The sequence below is a fragment of the Chelonoidis abingdonii genome, chromosome 4, assembly GCF_003597395.2.
Source record: "Chelonoidis abingdonii isolate Lonesome George chromosome 4, CheloAbing_2.0, whole genome shotgun sequence".
NCBI classification, from domain to species: domain Eukaryota; kingdom Metazoa; phylum Chordata; order Testudines; family Testudinidae; genus Chelonoidis; species Chelonoidis abingdonii.
This window is the reverse complement of record NC_133772.1, coordinates 54,633,262-54,652,581: the sequence shown is the minus strand read 5'-3', so window position 1 is coordinate 54,652,581 and position 19,320 is coordinate 54,633,262. Positions and strand designations below refer to the sequence as shown.

The window sequence follows — 19,320 nt, the reverse complement described above, 5'->3', positions numbered from 1 at the left end:
ATCCAATAGTGATACAAAAGGCAAAAGGGGGGGAGGGGCTCAAAAAAACCACATTCTGAAGGCATTCTTCCCTCAAAGAGTAATCTCTTAGGTCCTCACAGATCCAGACAAGCTAAATCATGCACTGATGGTGGCTGGAAATATGACAAGGCTTAATATATGAAAAATTAAAATAAAAAAGAATCACATGTAACATTCTTCATATGAAAAGATTTTGCATAAGCATTTAACATTCAAATTAAGTAATGAATTATATATACATGAACAAGCTGAGACTAGATGATAAGCTGAAAAAATGATATAAACTAAATTCAAAGTCTGTGCACTGTAATTTCAAAAATATGCATGTTACTTCAAATACTACAAGTGAGAGTCATGAACAATAATACAAGCTCATTGTTTCATTTATGGGGAAAACAAAGAAGCAAAATATTACTTTACCTTGCTGACGTGTTGATCATTGAAGCTATACCACTGCTCATCATTAAAAGATTTTATGCAGGCATAGTAATGGCCACCAGCAGCACTTCCTGAATGGACCATTACAGAAAAGAGTTCATACAGTAAAGAATTCTAGGGAAGAGGAAAAAAAATCCAAGTAAGGAACAAAACTTGTATTACCTCGTTCTGACAAACTGCACCTGTGTTATTCAAAAAAAGATTCTCAATTGTGTATAGCTACATGAAAAATAACATGAAACAATTGTGCATAGAGCTCTCTACAAGTACTATTCTGCATCATTAGTAGAATTACAGTAGCTCCAGAGGCCCCAACCAAGATCAGAGCCCCATTGTGCTAGGCACTGTAAAAAACACACAGTTAAGAGAGTGGCTCTTTGAGGGTGGGGACTCTATCTAAAAAACAGGTAAGACAAAGGAAGTATTATCTTCATTTTACTAATGGGGAAGAGAGGAACTGAAAAATGAGTGACTTGTCCAAGGTCACAGAGCCAGGTCTTCCAAGTCCCAGTCCACTGGACCACCCTTCCTTCTTATACAGATGCCAAATATGAACGCAGATATAAAATACTAAATGTCATCCCCATCTTACTTACAATATTCTCCTTATCCAAAGAAAACAGAGAAAGCCTGCTGTAGAGTATGAACCTGGCATTAAAAATTAATAAAAATATTTTTCAGACAAAAAAACTATCTGATGTTAAGGATGGGAAAGTTTCACTAACTCGAAGAAAAAAAATAATACGGTACAGTTTTAAAAATGTGAATAGCGCCAACCCAGGAAGTTAAGCGCAAATTAAATTTATAAACTTCACAAACATCTGAACGTACAAGCATTGACAGTTAAGTTGACTCAACAGCTTTAACTCTGCAGGCTTATTTCACCTTAACTATGGAAGCAACTGTCATCTCTCTAATATTTAGCATAGACAAGGCACTTATCTTCAATATAATTAATAAACTTTAATTCTCATAATACGCTTGTGAGGCATTACTGTTCAAACCACTTTTCTTATGTCAGGTAGTTAGTATCCACATTTTATACCTGGGGAAATTAGGCAAGTCACCATACCTATTTGTCTCACAGTAACGAACTATGGCAGAGCAGGGATTAAAGTACTGAGGATTAGACCATTACACTGCCATTCTTCTCTGTACACTTTCAACCAATGTGTAACGAAGGCCAAAAAGTAATTTCGCGCGCGCGTGTGTGTGTGTGTGTGTGTGTGTGTGTCTTTAAAACGTAAATCTGTGTTCTAAAATTTGGACTGGGGCATGGGGAGAAAAAAGAGTGGGGACCTCTATAGCACCAGAAACAAAAGTATCTGATTTAACTTCGTTATTAGTCCGAAGGCTCAAGAGTCTGAAGTAGAAAGAATTTATGTAGCATTTTCCATTCAAGGCTTTCTTTTCACAAATATGAATTCATTAATCCCCAACTTCCTGCTGAGGTAGGGTAAACCTCTCCATTTTACATATGGGAACACAGAGGCACAGAAAGATTAAATTACTTGGTCAAAATGCAGAGTCGTTGTCAAATCTAGCACTGGATTACAGGTATTCTGACTTTCACTCCCTGCTCTAATCAAGTGACTGTTAACAGGCTCCTATTTCTCAAGAGAGATTTACAGGATTCCCAATACCACATTTAACAAGACTGAGCCTGAACATTAGAACTCCAATGTGAAATTTAGTATAGGGCCAGAATGTAGATATTACACTATTAAAAACAGTCTTTAAAGTGTTTATAAAGGTTCATTTCCAACCAATCCATGGCTTCCTAATGGTTCTAGACAAATACGAGCTACAGGCCATCTAAGTTCCCTCTAAGATGCACAGCCACGCAGCAGGCTATAAAGGGAGGTGCACTGTCACAGGGGCCTGGAGGGGAGCAAGTTGGGGTGTGCAGGGCTGCCGCGGGCCTCAGCTCCAGCCCTAGGGCTACTGCCAAAAGGGAGAGGTGCTTCAGCCCCAGGCCCGCTGCCAGCCGAGAGAGGGCTGGGGAGGGTCCCTCTGGGCCCAGCCCCAGGGCTGCTGCCGGCAGGGAAAGGGCGGGGGAGGGGAGAAGCAGTCCTCTGCTCCTGCAGCAGCCTGCATCCCAAACCCCTCATCCCCGGCTCCACTCCAGACACCACATGCCCAGTCAGAGCCCTCACCCTCTCCCTGGCACTCCAACCCTCTGCACCAGCCCTGAGCCCCCTCCCATACTCCAAACCCCTCAGCCCCACCTCCACCACACATCACCTTCATATTGGTGCACATAACAAACTTCATTCCGCACACCGATATAAAAAATTAGAGGGAACACTGCAAGCCATGTTTCAGATTAGTTCACTGAATAAGGTCAGGGAAGCCTATCCTAGAAGTATTAGTGACAACTTTTCCAAAGATTTCAGAGAAGACTTATACCAGTAAAAGGCACTTAAGTTTTCCATATTAGAGTCCTTGGTAATCACTAAACAACAGAAAGGGGGCACTGCTACCATGGAATGAGTTGCCATTGTAAAATGTATTTTGTGACCATTAATTCAAGATATTAAATAGCATATTAAATGCTCCTAATACCCTCTCCTTTTCTACATGGTCATTTCTGCAGGCCAAGAAATGGATAGCTATTTTCAGAGATCTGTACTATTACTGTATTTTCCTCAAGCTTTTCAACTCTTAGCAACTCAAAAAAACAGGATTTTCATCACAAATTTGTGAGTCTGATGAAAGAAAAAAGTTAAGCAATCATACAGCAATGAAAATTTAAGACAAAAAAGCTATCTTTTCCAATTTTTCTGAATGGTGAAATCTGACTACTCAGACAAGGTAGAGATATCCAATACTTGTGGGTCGAGGTTTCACCTACAAGAATGAAGGGGAGTTGAACTTTCATCTTCATTTGTCACCTTTCCCCAAGTAAGCAACCTCATGGTGGTACTGTCGTACTTCTACAAAAACAGATTGTAGTGGTGGCCCATAATGCTCTCTTTCAATTATGGCTGACCAAAAAACTGACTTTTCCTTTCAGATGATGTCAATGTCAAAGTCTGCGTCACCAACACACTGCCTACCATAATGTACCCATCATGGGATGGCCTTCAATAAATTCTAGCCCTAATCATCTCATATCTTGATTACTACAACTTGGCTTTGACAAATGTAATCTTGCCTCCCTCAAGTCTATTCAAAACCGCTACTAAGAAAATCATCTTGACTTGTTGCTGACATGAACCCCTTCTTCACATCCCTCCTTTCGCTCCCCTTTCACTGCATGAAATGCATGCTACTTGTCTTGATCTGTGCTCTGCCAGATACATCTGTCTTCCTTGTCCATTAGCTGAATTTTTTTCTCAAGCACATTCTTGCTTCAACCCCCGCCCCAAAAATGGGTCAGAAGAGCTCAAAAAAATATGTAAAGCCACTACATTACTCTCATTAAACACCTCCTTAAATTCACCTCTGCTTGGATAACTACAAAAACATTAGAGAACGGCTAGACTACTAGCTAATAAAGAAGCCAGACTATTAGCTAGTGTGGTGTAACTACTGCTCATTATACAACAGGAATAATTTTACTTGTCTTGTTCTTCCCACTTCCTGTTGATCCAGGTGCTATCACATTCTAATACTGTGAGCTCTTTAGACTTTATTATGCATATGTTAAGACCCTAGGCACAAAGGCTTCAATCTTTAATTGGATCATTTAGTGCTACCTTTATATTTTTAATAAAATAACTGAAGCATCCTGCCTACTCCAGCGATGTAGTACCTAGACAGAGTGAGGTGGTTTGCTAGGAGCACATTAACACTTGTACTGGCTTATTAGTTGGTTCTGGGCACAATTCAAGATGCAAGTGACCAAACAGAAGGCTTGTAATTAGGTCAAGTCCACGCTTCATACATACGTCACATGATATGTGCGCAAAGTAGGTGTAGCTGATACAGACAAATGAGCAAACGTACACTCCGATTGTGCATCCTGGAAGGCACTCAATATCTTCAGGAGGCATGGAAGCGCCTGATTATGTCAAGCCCTTAATGGGCCTGACTCACCTATCTTAGCTACTTTGACACAAGGTCTCCATTTTCTCAAATTCATGGCAGAGATTAAAAAAAGTTTTATCATCACGATTAATTCAGAGACACATTGACCCTCCACATTCTGTCTTGGTCTAACGTCCTAACGGATCACAAAACATTTCAAAAGGCGGCCAGTGTTTTCCACTATTATGCTTTTGATACCAGACAAAGGATCTCAGATTCCCTGTCAGACAAACTCAATATTAATGGTACTTCGCTAGATAGAAGAGTCCATGTAGCTCCTCAAGATAGTGCCGTGAACAAGGGGCAAGCTTGGGGAAAACCACTATTTTAGTAGCTCTTTGTCTTAATGATACTTTATTAAAACAAGCCTCCATGAAAAACATGCTTGCAGTCAGCTGAAAACTAGTCAGCCATTTTAAGCATTCATATATGTGGCTGTTTCCAAGCTCCTATATGCTACAGGTGGAAGACAGCCTCTTCATGAATTTATTCTCCCAGGATACGACAATATATTTTATGCTGAAATATATGGGGCAGAACAAAATAGCTATAATCATTTTCTGCTCCAAAAGTCTGAAGGTGCTGACTTGCACAGAGTGGAATCTGCCACAGACTGATCAAAACTCTCTAGCCCTTTCTGTTAAATTGCAAAATATTTGCATAGTGTCAAGGGATTGGACAGTCTAACCTCATCATGGAAGTGCTGCCCAGAAATAAAAAAAAAAAAATTTCTACCAGAACAAAGCAGGAAATCCATAGGATATGGCCAGGTGAGTATTCCCTCAAAATGGAGAAATTCCCCAAACCTTTTGTGTTTTTTGCAATGCTGCAGGCTTAAATATTAGAACAAGAGCAAAGAAATATGACTTAAAAAAAAAAAAAAAAAAAAACATTTATCTGGACAACATACTAAAGTTGTACCCATATGTTTCGGGTTTTTTTAAAGTACCTTTTCAATGCCAACTTTTGAAATCCTTTCAGCACCACTATTGCTTTCAAGGCAGATTCCTTCATCAACACCATCATCATTAGAAAAATCATTGCTCATCTGATCACTGTGACAGCTGCCTTCATTCTCTGCTCCACTATCAGTGCAACTCTCAGTTTGGGGAGACTTCTTAAAAATAAACCACAAATGTTAGTTTATAAAGTAGATAAAAATGATAGTACACATACATGTAACAGGAGACAATGAATTCTCAAAATAAATAAATATTGTGCAATTCCATACTGCCTTCTACCTGCAAATTTCAAATCGTTTTATAAATAATCCTCTGTGAAGTAGGGTACAGTATTATCTATATTTTGCACATGGCAAATCTGAGGAAGATGTTAAGTTTTGAAGACTGAAACAAATGTAACTTTTTATGAATCTTCTGACTGCTAACTAAGTTATGTAGATGTAGGATACCAACAACATTCCAGGAAAAAGTCTCCCAAAATGTATTTCTCTTTTGATATTAAAATTAAATTAGCTAGATATCCCCAACACGTCTATTTGAGGATTACGTCCATGGAGCTACTTTTTCTTGAACCAAAGTCAAAAAGATACAGTATGTAGGTTCTTGAGAGTTCTGTAATACTTAAAACAAAATTAAATAAATACATATAAATGGAAAGTTTGTCCTGCTTGTTTTTCCAGTGAAGCATGCCTGCTAATCCTCAAAAAGGGAACATAATTAACAGTGAGAACAGTAATAAAAACTGGCGGTGACTTCAATACCAACTAAACCCATATCTCCAAAAGAAAATATACCCAGATACATAAGCAGGAACAATCTGCTTTCAAATTTTCTGAGTGCTCAGCTTTTCACTGAAGGACCCTCTTCCAAAAGTTTGCATCTAGAGAAGGCAAGTTCAATTCATAGAGTTTAACACGTCCTCAGCTATTCCCCATACTTCACAAGCTGACAGCAACAGTCTTTTGATCTCAAAGTCATTGTTCTCACAAAGCAATCCTTAAGTTTAGACACATTAGTTTTGCTTTTCAAGATTCCAATATGCAACATTTTACCCTTTTTACTAGTGAAAATTAAGCCTGGGTGTCCTTCACAGTGGGTGCAATGAAACCAATTTCAAATTCTGTCCTCTTTTAAAATTAACTTTAAGCACTTTACAGCCAGCTTACTCTGTAAAAATATGGGTCAAGAAGTGAGAAGAGAACAGATATTCTGAGAAATATCCAAGATAATCAGCACTCACATGCCCAAGCAAAGTGCCTCTGAAGAGGCCCTTTTCTGTACTTTTCTCCCAGCCCAAAGGCCATGTATCAAAGCCACCATCTTTCTAGGGAAGGAGGAGGTGGTTTTCATAACCACCAAACCGAATTCTTACTGTTTAGAAATACACCACTCACTTTCCAGAGAATGAATTACACTCAATGTCAGTTCACTGGTCTCAGCTTCTAACAAGATGGAGGAAAAAAATATACCAGCACTGGAAATTAAACCCAGACACCTTACATAACAGTGTAGAGCACTATCAGAAGCCCCTTCTTGTAAAATTAATTTTAACTCCAAACCTCCACAGAAACAAAGAAATATAGGATGAGATTTTTGACACTAAGTGTCCAAAGTTGTTCCTAAATCCTGATTAAGGTACCCAAAAAAGTGGTTTGGTTTTCAAAAGTGTTGAGCACTCAGTAATTTCAATTGAAGTTAAGGTGGGCTGCTGGTATTCAGAACTTCTGAAAATCAGGCAACTTTTTTCTGATGTCTTAATAAGCATTTAGGAACCCTAACAGGTACGTGTTTTCAAAATGTTGGCCATGATGTTCTCCCTAATGCAATGGTTTAATCTTTTTTCATTTGTAGACTCCCTACAAATTTTTGAATGGAAGTGCGGACCCCTTTGGAAATCTTAGGCATAGTCTGCGGACACCCAGGGGTCCACGAACCACAGGTTGAAAACCACTCCCCTAGTGACACTAGATTTTAAGAGATGCTAGAGAAAGATGGTTCTAAAAAAGAGACTACACACTGGTCTTTACCTCATCTTCAACATCAATGAACGTGCTCATGTCTAGCTCTTCAGGAAAAGTCATGCGATCATTAAGTTTAATCCTGTGCATAGTGGTGTAATCAAAGTCAAACCTCTTCAATTGTAAAGTCAGCAGATATGGAAAATGCAAAAACCGCAGGCCCTAAACAAAAACACAATAACCAATGGGCAAGATTATGTTACGGATAAAAACACTAACCAATATAATGTTACACAAATGGTACTTATTTACCTTCCTTGCATCACATTTCTTCTTGCAGCGTTCACAGAAATACTGATTAGGGCCATCAAGGATCTCAGGCTGAATAAATGCATGCAATGCTTCTTCCTAATAAAAAAAGATGTTACCTGCTTTTTAAGAATGTTTACTTTCATGTACGTGATTTAGAACATTATATTTATGCTTAGATTGCAAATACAGAATACAATGGCTGCAATATAAAGTATTCACGCATTCAAAAGCAATTTGAATTGTAGAAGTCTAGAAGAATGATTAAAGAACCCACAGAAACAAAGATCAGAAAAACATCAAGTGAAGCCAACCTTTCTGCCCTGCCCCAGGGTAAGCAGTCAAATCATGAACGACAATACATGACTATTAATTATATTTCATTCAGCCATTTGATGGGTCCATCATGTCCTGGTTTTGCATACAATCTACAATGAAATATATCCCTGTTATCTTGCACATCACATGTAGTCACTTCTGTTCAATCAGTTGTTGCATAATTGATCTTATTCCTTACTTTGGTTAGCCATCAGCCCCACACCTTTATTCCACAATTAACAAATGTCTCTTTCCCTTCAGGGACACTACTTTCTCCCATCACACGTCACATAATTCCAAGCACAAACAGAAGAAAGAGAGCAATTATTTAGTTCCTCAATGTACATAGGTGGCTGTCTCTCAATCTGCCAGGGGACACTACTGCTGCTTCAGAATAAGTCAGTCATTTTTTCCTCCCATCTAAAACATATATTGAATCTCTACTCCCAGTGCAATGAGAAACACAATTGCCATCTTCCAGGGATACATTCTGCTTATTAGCACAAACCATATATGGCTGTAAACCAAAAATAGACATGAGTCACCTCCAATAGCTACAAGGGAAATGTTTCTAATCCTCCTTTAAATACAAGTTACAGTGATTTCCATCTAGCTTCTCAGTATAGCTGGGAAGTTAAAACATAATTAGCTAATAATTACTGATGATACTCCTGAGTTATCTGCTCACCTACAGATATCTGCAATCTAAAACAAATACCACTGGCATGCTGATGGTGCTTACTTTAAAGAGAAGAAGATCAAATAAAAATCAAAATGATGCCTTGAAAATCATTGTCTCATGATGGAACATAGTTGTTCCCTGAAGTCCGAATAAATAAGAGGGGGCTTAGCTGGGCAGAACACACTCACCAACTGCAAACTGGCTGGAACAGAGCTTATAAGACTACTATCTAAACCATGTTGTTTGATGGATCCCATTTTGGGAAGAGATCAAGGATATAGGAAGGTCTTCAAAAAGCCTCCAATTCATCCCTTCTCCCTCCATTTCTTTTCTGAGAACTCAGGGAAGCACTAAGAACAAATAACAAAACAAAGGTTTTATAGCCCTGCTTTTTCCATACGAACAAAAGTTGTGTTATTACTGTAAGAGATGAGAGACTCTTTACAAAAGGACTGTTCTCCAGACCAGGTCTCACAAATTAGAAATGTGCCAAATTTCACAAAGAGATTGCACAGATAAAATTAGTTATCACCATCCTTCACTGTTTTTGTACCCAAATAGAAAAAGGAAAAAAATAAATCACTTCTTAACAACCCTAAAAGATAATCACAACTCTGAAGCAGGAAGGCTCCTTAAACATGTCAAAACTTTTTAGTGAGCCCAAAGTAAACTGTCTATATATTTACTTAATAAGCAGGTGGTAAATAAATTGTAAGTCTTCATTTAAAAAGGGATTGCTGTGTTTTGACAGTGGGGTTTTTGGACTGGCTAACCATTTAACAATTCAAAACAAATTAAACGAAAGCAAAACAAGTCAACAGCCAGCATGTCGAATACCAAACTTAGAAGACAACAAAAGCATGGCCTATGGAGGTACTGCTTCTGGAATAAATGCCAGCCAGGAACCTTACCAATTTTCTCCATGGTAATAATTATTTTATTCCAATAATTTCTGTTATGTAGGAGACAAGCAACAGTCTCTATAAAAATATATTCACAATATAAAAGAAAAATGTTGCAATTCATTCCTCCACAAACGAATGATGCGTGAATGAAGGACATAAGTGGTTACGTAAAGTTTATGTAGAGTCGATATGATGTGCAAGTCAACAAGGAACCATACTAGAATATATTTGTGTTATGGAGAAAACAGGTAATGCTCCTATGGACCTCCAAAAGTTGAATGAAATATCATGAACGGTAATGTATTCTTGTTAATGATTTCATTGCTTACCACAGGAATAGATAGTGAGATTCACTCTGACCTATGGTTTACTGAAATTATTGAATAATTTCACTATTATATATATCATGTTTCCAACTTGTATCATATATGTAAGCACTATTGATGTACTGTATGTATAATATACTAAGTTTTCCATCTCTCCTCTTATTTTCCACTACATAGTTTTTATATCAAAATTACCTCTGATCATTAGCATAAAACTTCTCTACTCCAATTATTATTGTAATGACCAGTCTCCTCTCTTATTCAGTTATAATTCACACTCAACAAAATTAACTATTGGTATAACTTTGTTTCTGTGCGCTTCACCGCACGAATGGCATCATATTACCCCTACTTTCAGTAACTGTACTTTTAGAGCTAGACAATTTATCTGTGAGGAAATATTATCTAACCTGGTAGCTATTACATTTTAAACATTTAAAAAAAATTGACACCATACACATCATAAGTCAATTATCAAGAAAACCAAAATATTTTAAAGTTTTCAAGTAGTCTATTTTATCCCAAGCTATCATTGTTTGTTCTTTTATGGTGCTGAATATCATAGTACTTTACACATTAACATATTGTAATAAATCGTCCAATCTCATCATTGCCTGAGATAGAAAGGCACTTTGAATGAGCTTCCATTTTTCATAAAATGTCATTATGGTATATCTACTGCACCTGATAGCCACTGATTTGAGATTACTGTAAATATTTGTTTAGCTCTATGAATATGAGAAGTAGAATTTTTATAAACAGTTAAATGAGCTACAAATATAAATCTGAGGGGAAAGCCAGTCAGTGTATATAGGTATGATTTCATTAATCTAAAAATCAATACAAATTCCATTTGGCTAATTAATGTCCCAAATTACACTAGCAACTAAAAAGAACAAGAGTTTGCTAACCTAAAGATATAATTGAAAGCAAACTGTAAAGCTCTGAGGATGGGTAATGGAATACTTATCCTTTTATTTATCATTGCTTAAAATCCAAACCAGGTCAGTAATGGCAATGTTATTAAAACTGAATAGCTGTTTATGCTTATATAAAATGAGATGATGGTCTGAATACATCTTTAGACAGATGCTGACATCACTGTATCGTTGTTTGCAGTCTCTAAAGAGGAGTCACGATCCAAAAGTGCTCAACACCTACAACTCCCACTAAAATCTAAGAATGCTCAATATCTCTCAGGACTAGGTCTGCTGGGAAAGCAGTATGGAGAATCTTTATCTAAAGCCCTACTCCTAGTGTGCCACCTCTAGGGTGGAGAGAATAGTTCAGCCTCAATACCAAATCTTCTTTTGGCTCCTCTATACCAGTGTTTCTCAACCTTTTTGTACTGGCAACTCCCTTTGGACTTAAAACAATTGTGACACGCACACACCCACTACAAAAAATTCTGACCCCCTATCTTAAGCGGGAGGTTTCGAGGCTGAAACATGTAAATTAGCTTTGCAGGGGACCCCTGTGGCATGGGGCCCCAGGCAACTGCCCTGCTTCCTAGCCTTTAACGCCAACCCTGCTTGCGACCCCCCTTAAACCCATCCTGCAGGCCCCAGGTTGCGAAACACAGCTCTATACTGTTCTATTGATAGCCAGATAATTTCACTTACTAGTGCTATTGTCCATATAGCCATTTGCATCAACAGAAAATATACTTCTAAAGTTGAATATTCTAATACAGGAGACTTTGTTTTCCACTGTCTATAATTTTTTTCATGATCTAAAATCACAAGTTATTTAACCATCAGGCCTATATCGCAACACAACTAGTTACTGAGGTCTCAAATCTATGTCAATTCCTTATAAATTTTCTAAAATTAACCCCTTTAACAAAGCAAAAGTTATTAAATTGATTTAGATGGCCTTGGAGCGTATGCTAACAAAGCCCTAGCCCCCTGGACATGCATTAATAATGTAAAGCTATACTACATGAAATGAACCAAAGAAAGAAAAAATAAATCAGAAAAGTAAATAAGGTTTCTTCAAACTGCAAACCTTAAGGACAATATCAAATTGAAGACAGAAAATTTAGAATAGTTTTAAGTTCTACTTTGATTAGAAAAGAAGGCAAAAAGGAAGTGTAATTATTTGTAACTCTTGGAAGTTCTCCAATATTCTGTTTCACAAAAATTTAAACACACAAAATGTCATGTTTAAATTTTTTATGTAGTATACAATAGCAAACAGTGGCATAATAAACTTTACTTGACATACTATATAATAACCTTACTTATATCTTGTACATCCATTATCTCTCTCTTTCAAAAGTAATGGAAAATCACTTACCTCTAACTAGAGTTCTTTGAAGGTAGTATCCTCCTTAGATCCCCTATCTTGGGTAGTGTCGCCTGCTGCAAGTTCCCTCAGGAGCTGACTAGCAAGGTCTAAAAAGTTTTACATTCCCTTCCACAAGCCCTATTAGCGCATGTGTGAACCTTTTTATATCTCTCTCATTGCCTTTTTACCTAAACCTACTGAACCATCATCATCTGTGGATCAATGGAGGATACTACCTTCAGAGAATTCCATTTAGAAACAGGCGATTTTTCCCTTCTCCAAAAGCCAGTATCCTCCATATCTCCCCACTGCTGAAGACTACAAAGCTAAAACATCTGCTACAGACAAGACAAATACAGGGAGGAGAATCAACTGCATAGTCAAAGTACACATAATTATAAAATAGCTCAAATAAATGGAGCGTAAACACAAACTGCAACCATGTAACTACCTCAACACAAAAGCTTAAAACTAGTTTGTTTCATCACCTAAATTGATAGATATTCAGCAAATGCTGTGAAATATCAACTGTAATTTAAACTAACCTGAATATTTATCATTAAGCACTTCAGTGTTGAAGCTTCCTGTATATTTGTTTTTATATATAAAGACAGAAATATTTTAATTTTCCATAATATTCTGTAGCAGACTTCTTCCCTATCAAAGAAAATTCCAGAATATCATAGAATCAGAAAATATCAGGGTTGGAGGGGACCTCAGGAGGTCATATAGTTCAACCCCCTGCTCAATCCCCAACTAAATAATTTGAGACATAAGAATGCCACTCAAAAGAAGAGTCAGTGATTAATGGAATTATTAAAAAGTAAGTGTGTGTGTGTGTAGATATATATAGTATAGATATGAAGTCTCTATTCACTGAATCAGTAAAAATGCAAAAAAGACAAACTTTCTTGTGTGTTATATTATTGAAAATTTCCTGAAATACAGTTTAAAAAACAATGAAAGAGAGAGCCATTTAACACACCAATGTCTGCAACATCTTGAAACTGCAATTTCAAATGCACTGCCAGTTAGGTGTAAGAAGTTCCACAAAATTTGGAACAAAATGTTGAGAGGCACTCAGAAAATTTTCTTTACTCTCATCCTTTTTTTAAAGTTATATGATGAATGTCTCTTATTCTTGTTATTACCCTGAAGATTAGCATCCAAAGCTTTAAAATATCAAGTGCCCTAATGTAACTGAAGGTACACTGGTAGCTAACCTGGAGATAACAGTTCTTTTGTTAAGAAAGTGAAAGAATTATGTTAACGTTTTACAACAGTGCCAACTCTCTAAATACAAGGGTGAACATTAACATTTAAAAATAAATTTAATAAAATAAATATGAAGCAATTTATAACTAATATTTACATTGCATTAAAATATTTAATATTTTCTGGGGGAAAAAATCTTTGACTTATCTCCCATTATTTTTAATAATTCCATCAAGTATTTTTAAAACCACAATAGTGGTACGAAACAGTGTTCAGATTACTTTTCTTGTGGAAAGCAACTGATTAAAAGTTATTCCCTACATTTTATACATTTGCCAATATCACTAATGCCAGTGCAAAAGTGTTAATAAAGAAAATAGAGGCATAATGGAATTTTTAACATTAGAATTACAGAATACTTGCCAAATGAATAAGGGACATGTTATTTTTAAACTCAAATTATAAAAACCAACACAGAGAGATTAAACTAGTAACCAAATTTCAGTAGGTAGCTGTCCTGTTCTTTCACTAAACCTTCCAACAGTGCTAACAAAAGCTAATAGAAGTGCTAGTAAAAAAAAACACCAGTCAGTCAAAAGAACATCAGTGTTTTCACAAGAGATACCTATGGCAAATACTGAAAATTCTATCAGAAAGAAAATAATAAATTATTGTAACCTTAAGGCAGAATAGTTGCATTTCCCCTCCCCTTATACATGCACCAGTAGGACTCATTGAAGGGTTAAAAAAAAAATCTTCTAGAACTTGCTAGCTGGTTCGCTGCACAAAGACGAACACCCCAAGATGGAGTATCTAGGATGATACTTACCATGTAAGAAATTATACCACTGTCGCACTATGTATTCTATGTGTGTATGGATGTACTAGCTGTCAGCATAAGAGTACACACCACGCTAGCAAATGCCTGGTTGGAGCCATAAGGTCTGATGACCAATGGAATATCCAGGTAAGTGTCAATTCTCCAGCCCTCATAGCCACATTCTAGACATCTTACATAGTCCTTCAGCTTGCCTTGATACAGTTGATTTATGAGATCAGCCTAAAACAAATGGAGAGATTTATTTTGGCATAGTTTGAAACAACATCTAAAAAAGGTTAAAACAAAGTATTCCTTTTATTTAGTTTTACACTGGCATCTCTTTTTCCTTACACTTAATTGAAGAGGGAGAGATCATAGTTATATATTAAACATGTGAAAAATATACATTTTATAATCACAAATGAACACTTCAGAGCACATGCTACTGGGCAATAAAATGTCCTAATGGTTCCTGTTTTCTACCTTATGTTTATTTTAGAGAACTCTTATCATCATGGTGGGTCCTGCCTTCTACATATAAGGCAGTGCTCTAAAGTAAACAGTGTTGTAAAATAATATTATTTCTTAATCACAATTATATAATTTCAGTCCTCATCTGTGTTCAAAAAAATGCTGGTGGCCGGTCAGGGGAATGTACTACAAAAGGAATCATCTGCAACTCCCCACTAATGATTGTCCCAAAGGGGTAATTACACCATCTAGATATCCATAGTACGCAGCAATGCTCTGGCCATGGCCATTCCTGTTTTATCTAGGACAGGGAAAGGGAAGCTGCACAGAGTCATCTATGCTTGCTAAAGCGTACCTACGAATTTTCCAACCCTCAATTGGTCAGTTATGCTGGCCTTCTGCAGTGCGCATCAAAACTGAGGATCCAGCTCACTTTGACCAGGACTTAGACCCACACACACACACACACACAATCTTTAATTAAAAGAATAAAACCTGTAAATCAATCTCAAAAAATAAATCACACTCAAGCATGCAGTAAGTCAACCACTGCCTCAGACAAAAGACAGTGGCAGATTTTCAATTGTCTTGCAAAACAATTACCACATGACTACATTTAGAAGACAGAGTTAAACAACATTCCTCCAACATTCTTTCCCTGAGAGATGAAGTTTTATGGTATATTACCTGCTCTGTTTGCTTCCACTTCTGTTCCAAAGCATCAAACATGACTCTACAAAGCTCCTGTACATCATGCTGCTGCCATGCTGGTATAAAGTAAAATTAATCTCATTCAGTGAAAACAAGAAAAAAAAATCATTCACACCCTTCTAATATTTTCTATAGCACAGTTATAGATATATAGTTTAAAATAAACCACTTAGTTTTGAGGGTACTGTCAAAGTTCTATGCCTAAGTTATGATTTACTGTAAACTTTCCCTGTAGAGCTTAAGTTATTCTAAAATCATAAAATGAGGAAAGTTAGCATACATCTTGTATAAATGTGTGTGTGTATATATATAAGGACACGTTTTGAGCATATGTTCATGAATATACATGTATGAATATACATGCAAACAATATGGAGGTGTTTGTCCGCATAGTTACAGTTTAAGATAATCTTCCATTATGAACCTAATTCTGACACCTCACCCACACTTCCCCAAAACTAAAACAAATCCACCTGTGCTTTTTCCCAGAAAGTTTAAGGCAAATAAACTCATCTCATATCATGGTGGGACACATGCAAAGTGTAGAAGATCAGCAGAGCATAGGGCAGAATTACATTGTCCAAGTGACCAACTGTGCATCCCCAAATTTAATGTGTTTGGAATTTTCTGTTTTATTTTCTGTTTAAGTGTAACCTTTGCATTTCTAGGTTGATTTATGTTTTCTGAGAGAGCTACATCATCTTTTTAAAGGGGATTTCCTTTAAATAACTTATATTTACAACTTTAATTCCAACTTAAAGATTTGTGACAGAAATATATACTTAATTTCTAGCTGTGTGAAAAAAAAGTTTAAGATTGATTTTTCCCTAAATTATTTTTAAACTCTACATAAAAATGAAAAATGTGAAGCTTCTAGGCAAAACTGTAACATTATCTTTCCAGTGATCTCAAATACTTGTAAATAACTTTGAATTCACTTTGTGGACTCTGACCATCAAAATTCAAAAAATCTAAGATGAATTTTCATTCATTGGCCTCACACTACAAAACAAAAAGCAGTTTTAGAAAAGAAGTGTCTATTTAAACTACTCTTTTGGAACTTAGTGTTAGGTTCTTTAAAATTTTTACACCACCAATATCAGTTTTTTACACCACCAATATCAGTTTAGTGCCCTTATGAGTGTCCTTTGAATGAGCACTAGCCAGAAAACAACCACCGGTATTACAATTATTCTAAATTTTCCACATAATAAAATCCAATATCAAATATTACCCTCACTACTATCCCATCCAAAGCTCCGTGTAACATCTGTTGTTTCAATTGCTCTCTTTTTGCTGGTCTGCAATAAAACAAACAGTCTTTGAAGCTGGTAAGGGATGCTCATCACTGCATCTTCTTCAGATTCTTCAAATTCCCATCTATTAACAAATAAAATATTTGAGTAATACTTCTAAAGCTATTCATTTCAAAAAATAGCATTTACGTTAGGAGAAATCATCTTGTCTTTAATCGTTTACTAAATTGTAGGAGTTAACTGATGCTCCATTTGACTTAGCTTAGTGAAAATCAAAATTTTCTCCAGGTTTCATAAACCACTCTCAGCAGTCAAACAACACTAACCACACTTTGCAACTGTATCAAAATAAAAGATGTCACTCATTTCAGAATCTCTGATTTAACTGCTGCTATTATGGACACAAGCAACACTTAAGCACACAATTTTTATAGATAATATTCAACATAAGGTTGGGTTATTGTTTTTTTAAAAAGCTTGATGATTATATTCAATTTGCAAGCTCCTAGACGATAATTGAGTGATAAAGTAATAACAACGTGGATTTTTCAAGAACAAATCATGCAAAAACAACCTAATTTCCTCCTTTGACAGGGTTACTGGCCTCATGGATAGGGGGAAGTAGTAGATATGATTTATCTTCATTTTAGTAAAATTTTTGACAGTCCCACATGACCTTCTTGAAAACAAACCAGGAAAATGTGGTCTAAAGGAAATTATAAAGTGGGTGCACAATTGGCTGAAAAACCATACTCAAAGAGTAGTTATCAATTGTTTGCTGTCAGACTAGGAGGATATATCTAGTGGGTCCTGCAAGGATCTATAACTATTCACTTGGACATTAGAGTGACGAGTATGCTTATAAAATCAGCAGATAACACCAAATTGGGAGGTGTGGCAAGCATGCTGGAGGATAGGATTAGAATTCAAAATGACCTTGATTAATTGGAGAACTGACCTAAAATCTACACGATGAAGCTCTTTAAAGACAACTGCAATACACTCAGGAAGGAAAAAGCAAATGCACAAATACAAAATGGGGAATAGCTGGTTGGGCAGCAGTAGCGCAGAAAAGGATACGTTAAGGGCTGTATTAAAGAGGATGGAGATTGTTTGTTCTCAGTGTCAACTGAAGGTAGGATAGGAAGTAATTGATCTAATTTGCAACAAGAAAGATTTATGTTAGATACTAGACAAATTTTCAAATTATAAGGATAGTTAAGTACTTAAACAGGTTACTAAGGGAGGTTGGGAAATCAATGTTTGCGGAGGCTTTTAGGAACAGGTTAGACAAACACCATCAGGGATGGTCTAGGTATACTTGGCCCTGCCTCAGCACAGGGGGATGGATTGATGAGCTCAAGAGATTTGGGGGAGAAAAGGGGGTTGGAGAGTGGAATGGACCTTGATGACTTTCCAGCCACACATTTCTATGATTCTGTGATCTTTGGATGTGTCAACTTTGTTGGAAATCTTTGCCACACAGTTTGTAAGCAATGCACCTGGGTATTCATAGAGGCCTGGTCTACACTGGTGTGCATGTATATGAGTGTGAGAGAAAGAGTGTGAATTTAAGATACGCAATTTCAGCTACAAGAATAGCGTAGCTGAAGTCGATGTATCTTAGATCAACTTACAATCACTTACTTCACGTCCTCGCAGCGTGGGATCGATGGCCGCCGCTCCCCCGTTGACTTTGCTTCCACCTCTTGCCGAGCTGGAGGCCAGCAGTCGACGGGAGAGCGATCAATTTATCATGTCTACACTACACACAATAAATCAATTCCCGAAAGATAACTCGGTTACTCACCTTTGTAACTGTTGTTCTTCGAGATGTGTTACTCATATCCATTCCAGTAGGTGTACGCGCCGCGCGTGCACGTTCGTCGGAGAACTTTTACCCTAGCAACTCCAGTGGGCCGGCAGGTCTGCAACCCTAAAGTGGCGCCGCCATGGTGGGTGAGATATATTACCCTGCCGGCCCACCCGCTCCTCAGTTCCTTCTTGCCGCTACTCTGACAGGGGAAGGAGGGTGGGTGTGGAATGGATATGAGCAACAACATCTCGAAGAAACAACTGTTACAAAGGTGAGTAACCGTGTTTTCTGCTTCGAGGTGCTTGCTCATATCCATTCCAGTAGGTGATTCCCAAAGCCTTACCTAGGCGTGGGGTGACGGAGCGAGAGGTCACAGTGCGTAACACAGCATGAGCCGAAGGCAGCATCATCCCTGGACTGCTGGACTAGGCATAATGGGTAGAAGGTGGTGCACGGAGACCAGGTCGCTGCCCTGCAGATCTCCTGGATGGGTACTCGGCGGAGGAACGCCGTCGATGAAGCCTGGGCTCTGGTAGAGTGCGCCATTACTCTGCCCGAGGGAGATAGGCCAGCAAACAGGTCCGTAACAGGAGTCACCCATTGAGAAATCCTCTGAGAGAGACTTGGTAACCCTCTAACTCGCTCAGCGACGGCGACAAAAGAGCTGGGTGGACTTACGGAATGGTTGGTTCGCTCTATAGGAAAGGCGAGCGCTCTGTGCACGTCTAAGGATGTAACTGTTGCCCTGCGAGACAAGTGCGTTTTTGGAAGAAGACAGGTAGGAATATGTC

General features: G+C 37.5%; 1 protein-coding gene across 5 annotated transcripts in view; it reads right to left on the bottom strand.

The window, feature by feature from the left end:
• Nucleotides 1-19,320, bottom strand: part of USP47 (ubiquitin specific peptidase 47) — a 107,089-nt gene that overhangs the window by 49,257 nt on the left and 38,512 nt on the right. For 4 of the 5 annotated variants that reach the window (XM_032791788.2, XM_032791785.2, XM_032791787.2 and 1 more), the window contains 7 exons: nt 16,692-16,837; nt 15,434-15,513; nt 14,366-14,515; nt 7,724-7,819; nt 7,481-7,633; nt 5,441-5,608; nt 442-573 (listed from right to left, as the gene is read on the bottom strand). In XM_032791788.2, the coding sequence (XP_032647679.1) occupies nt 442-573; nt 5,441-5,608; nt 7,481-7,633; nt 7,724-7,819; nt 14,366-14,515; nt 15,434-15,513; nt 16,692-16,837 (925 nt within the window). The remainder of the gene's footprint in view (nt 1-441; nt 574-5,440; nt 5,609-7,480; nt 7,634-7,723; nt 7,820-14,365; nt 14,516-15,433; nt 15,514-16,691; nt 16,838-19,320) is intronic. The other variant, XM_032791786.2, reaches the window with a different exon arrangement.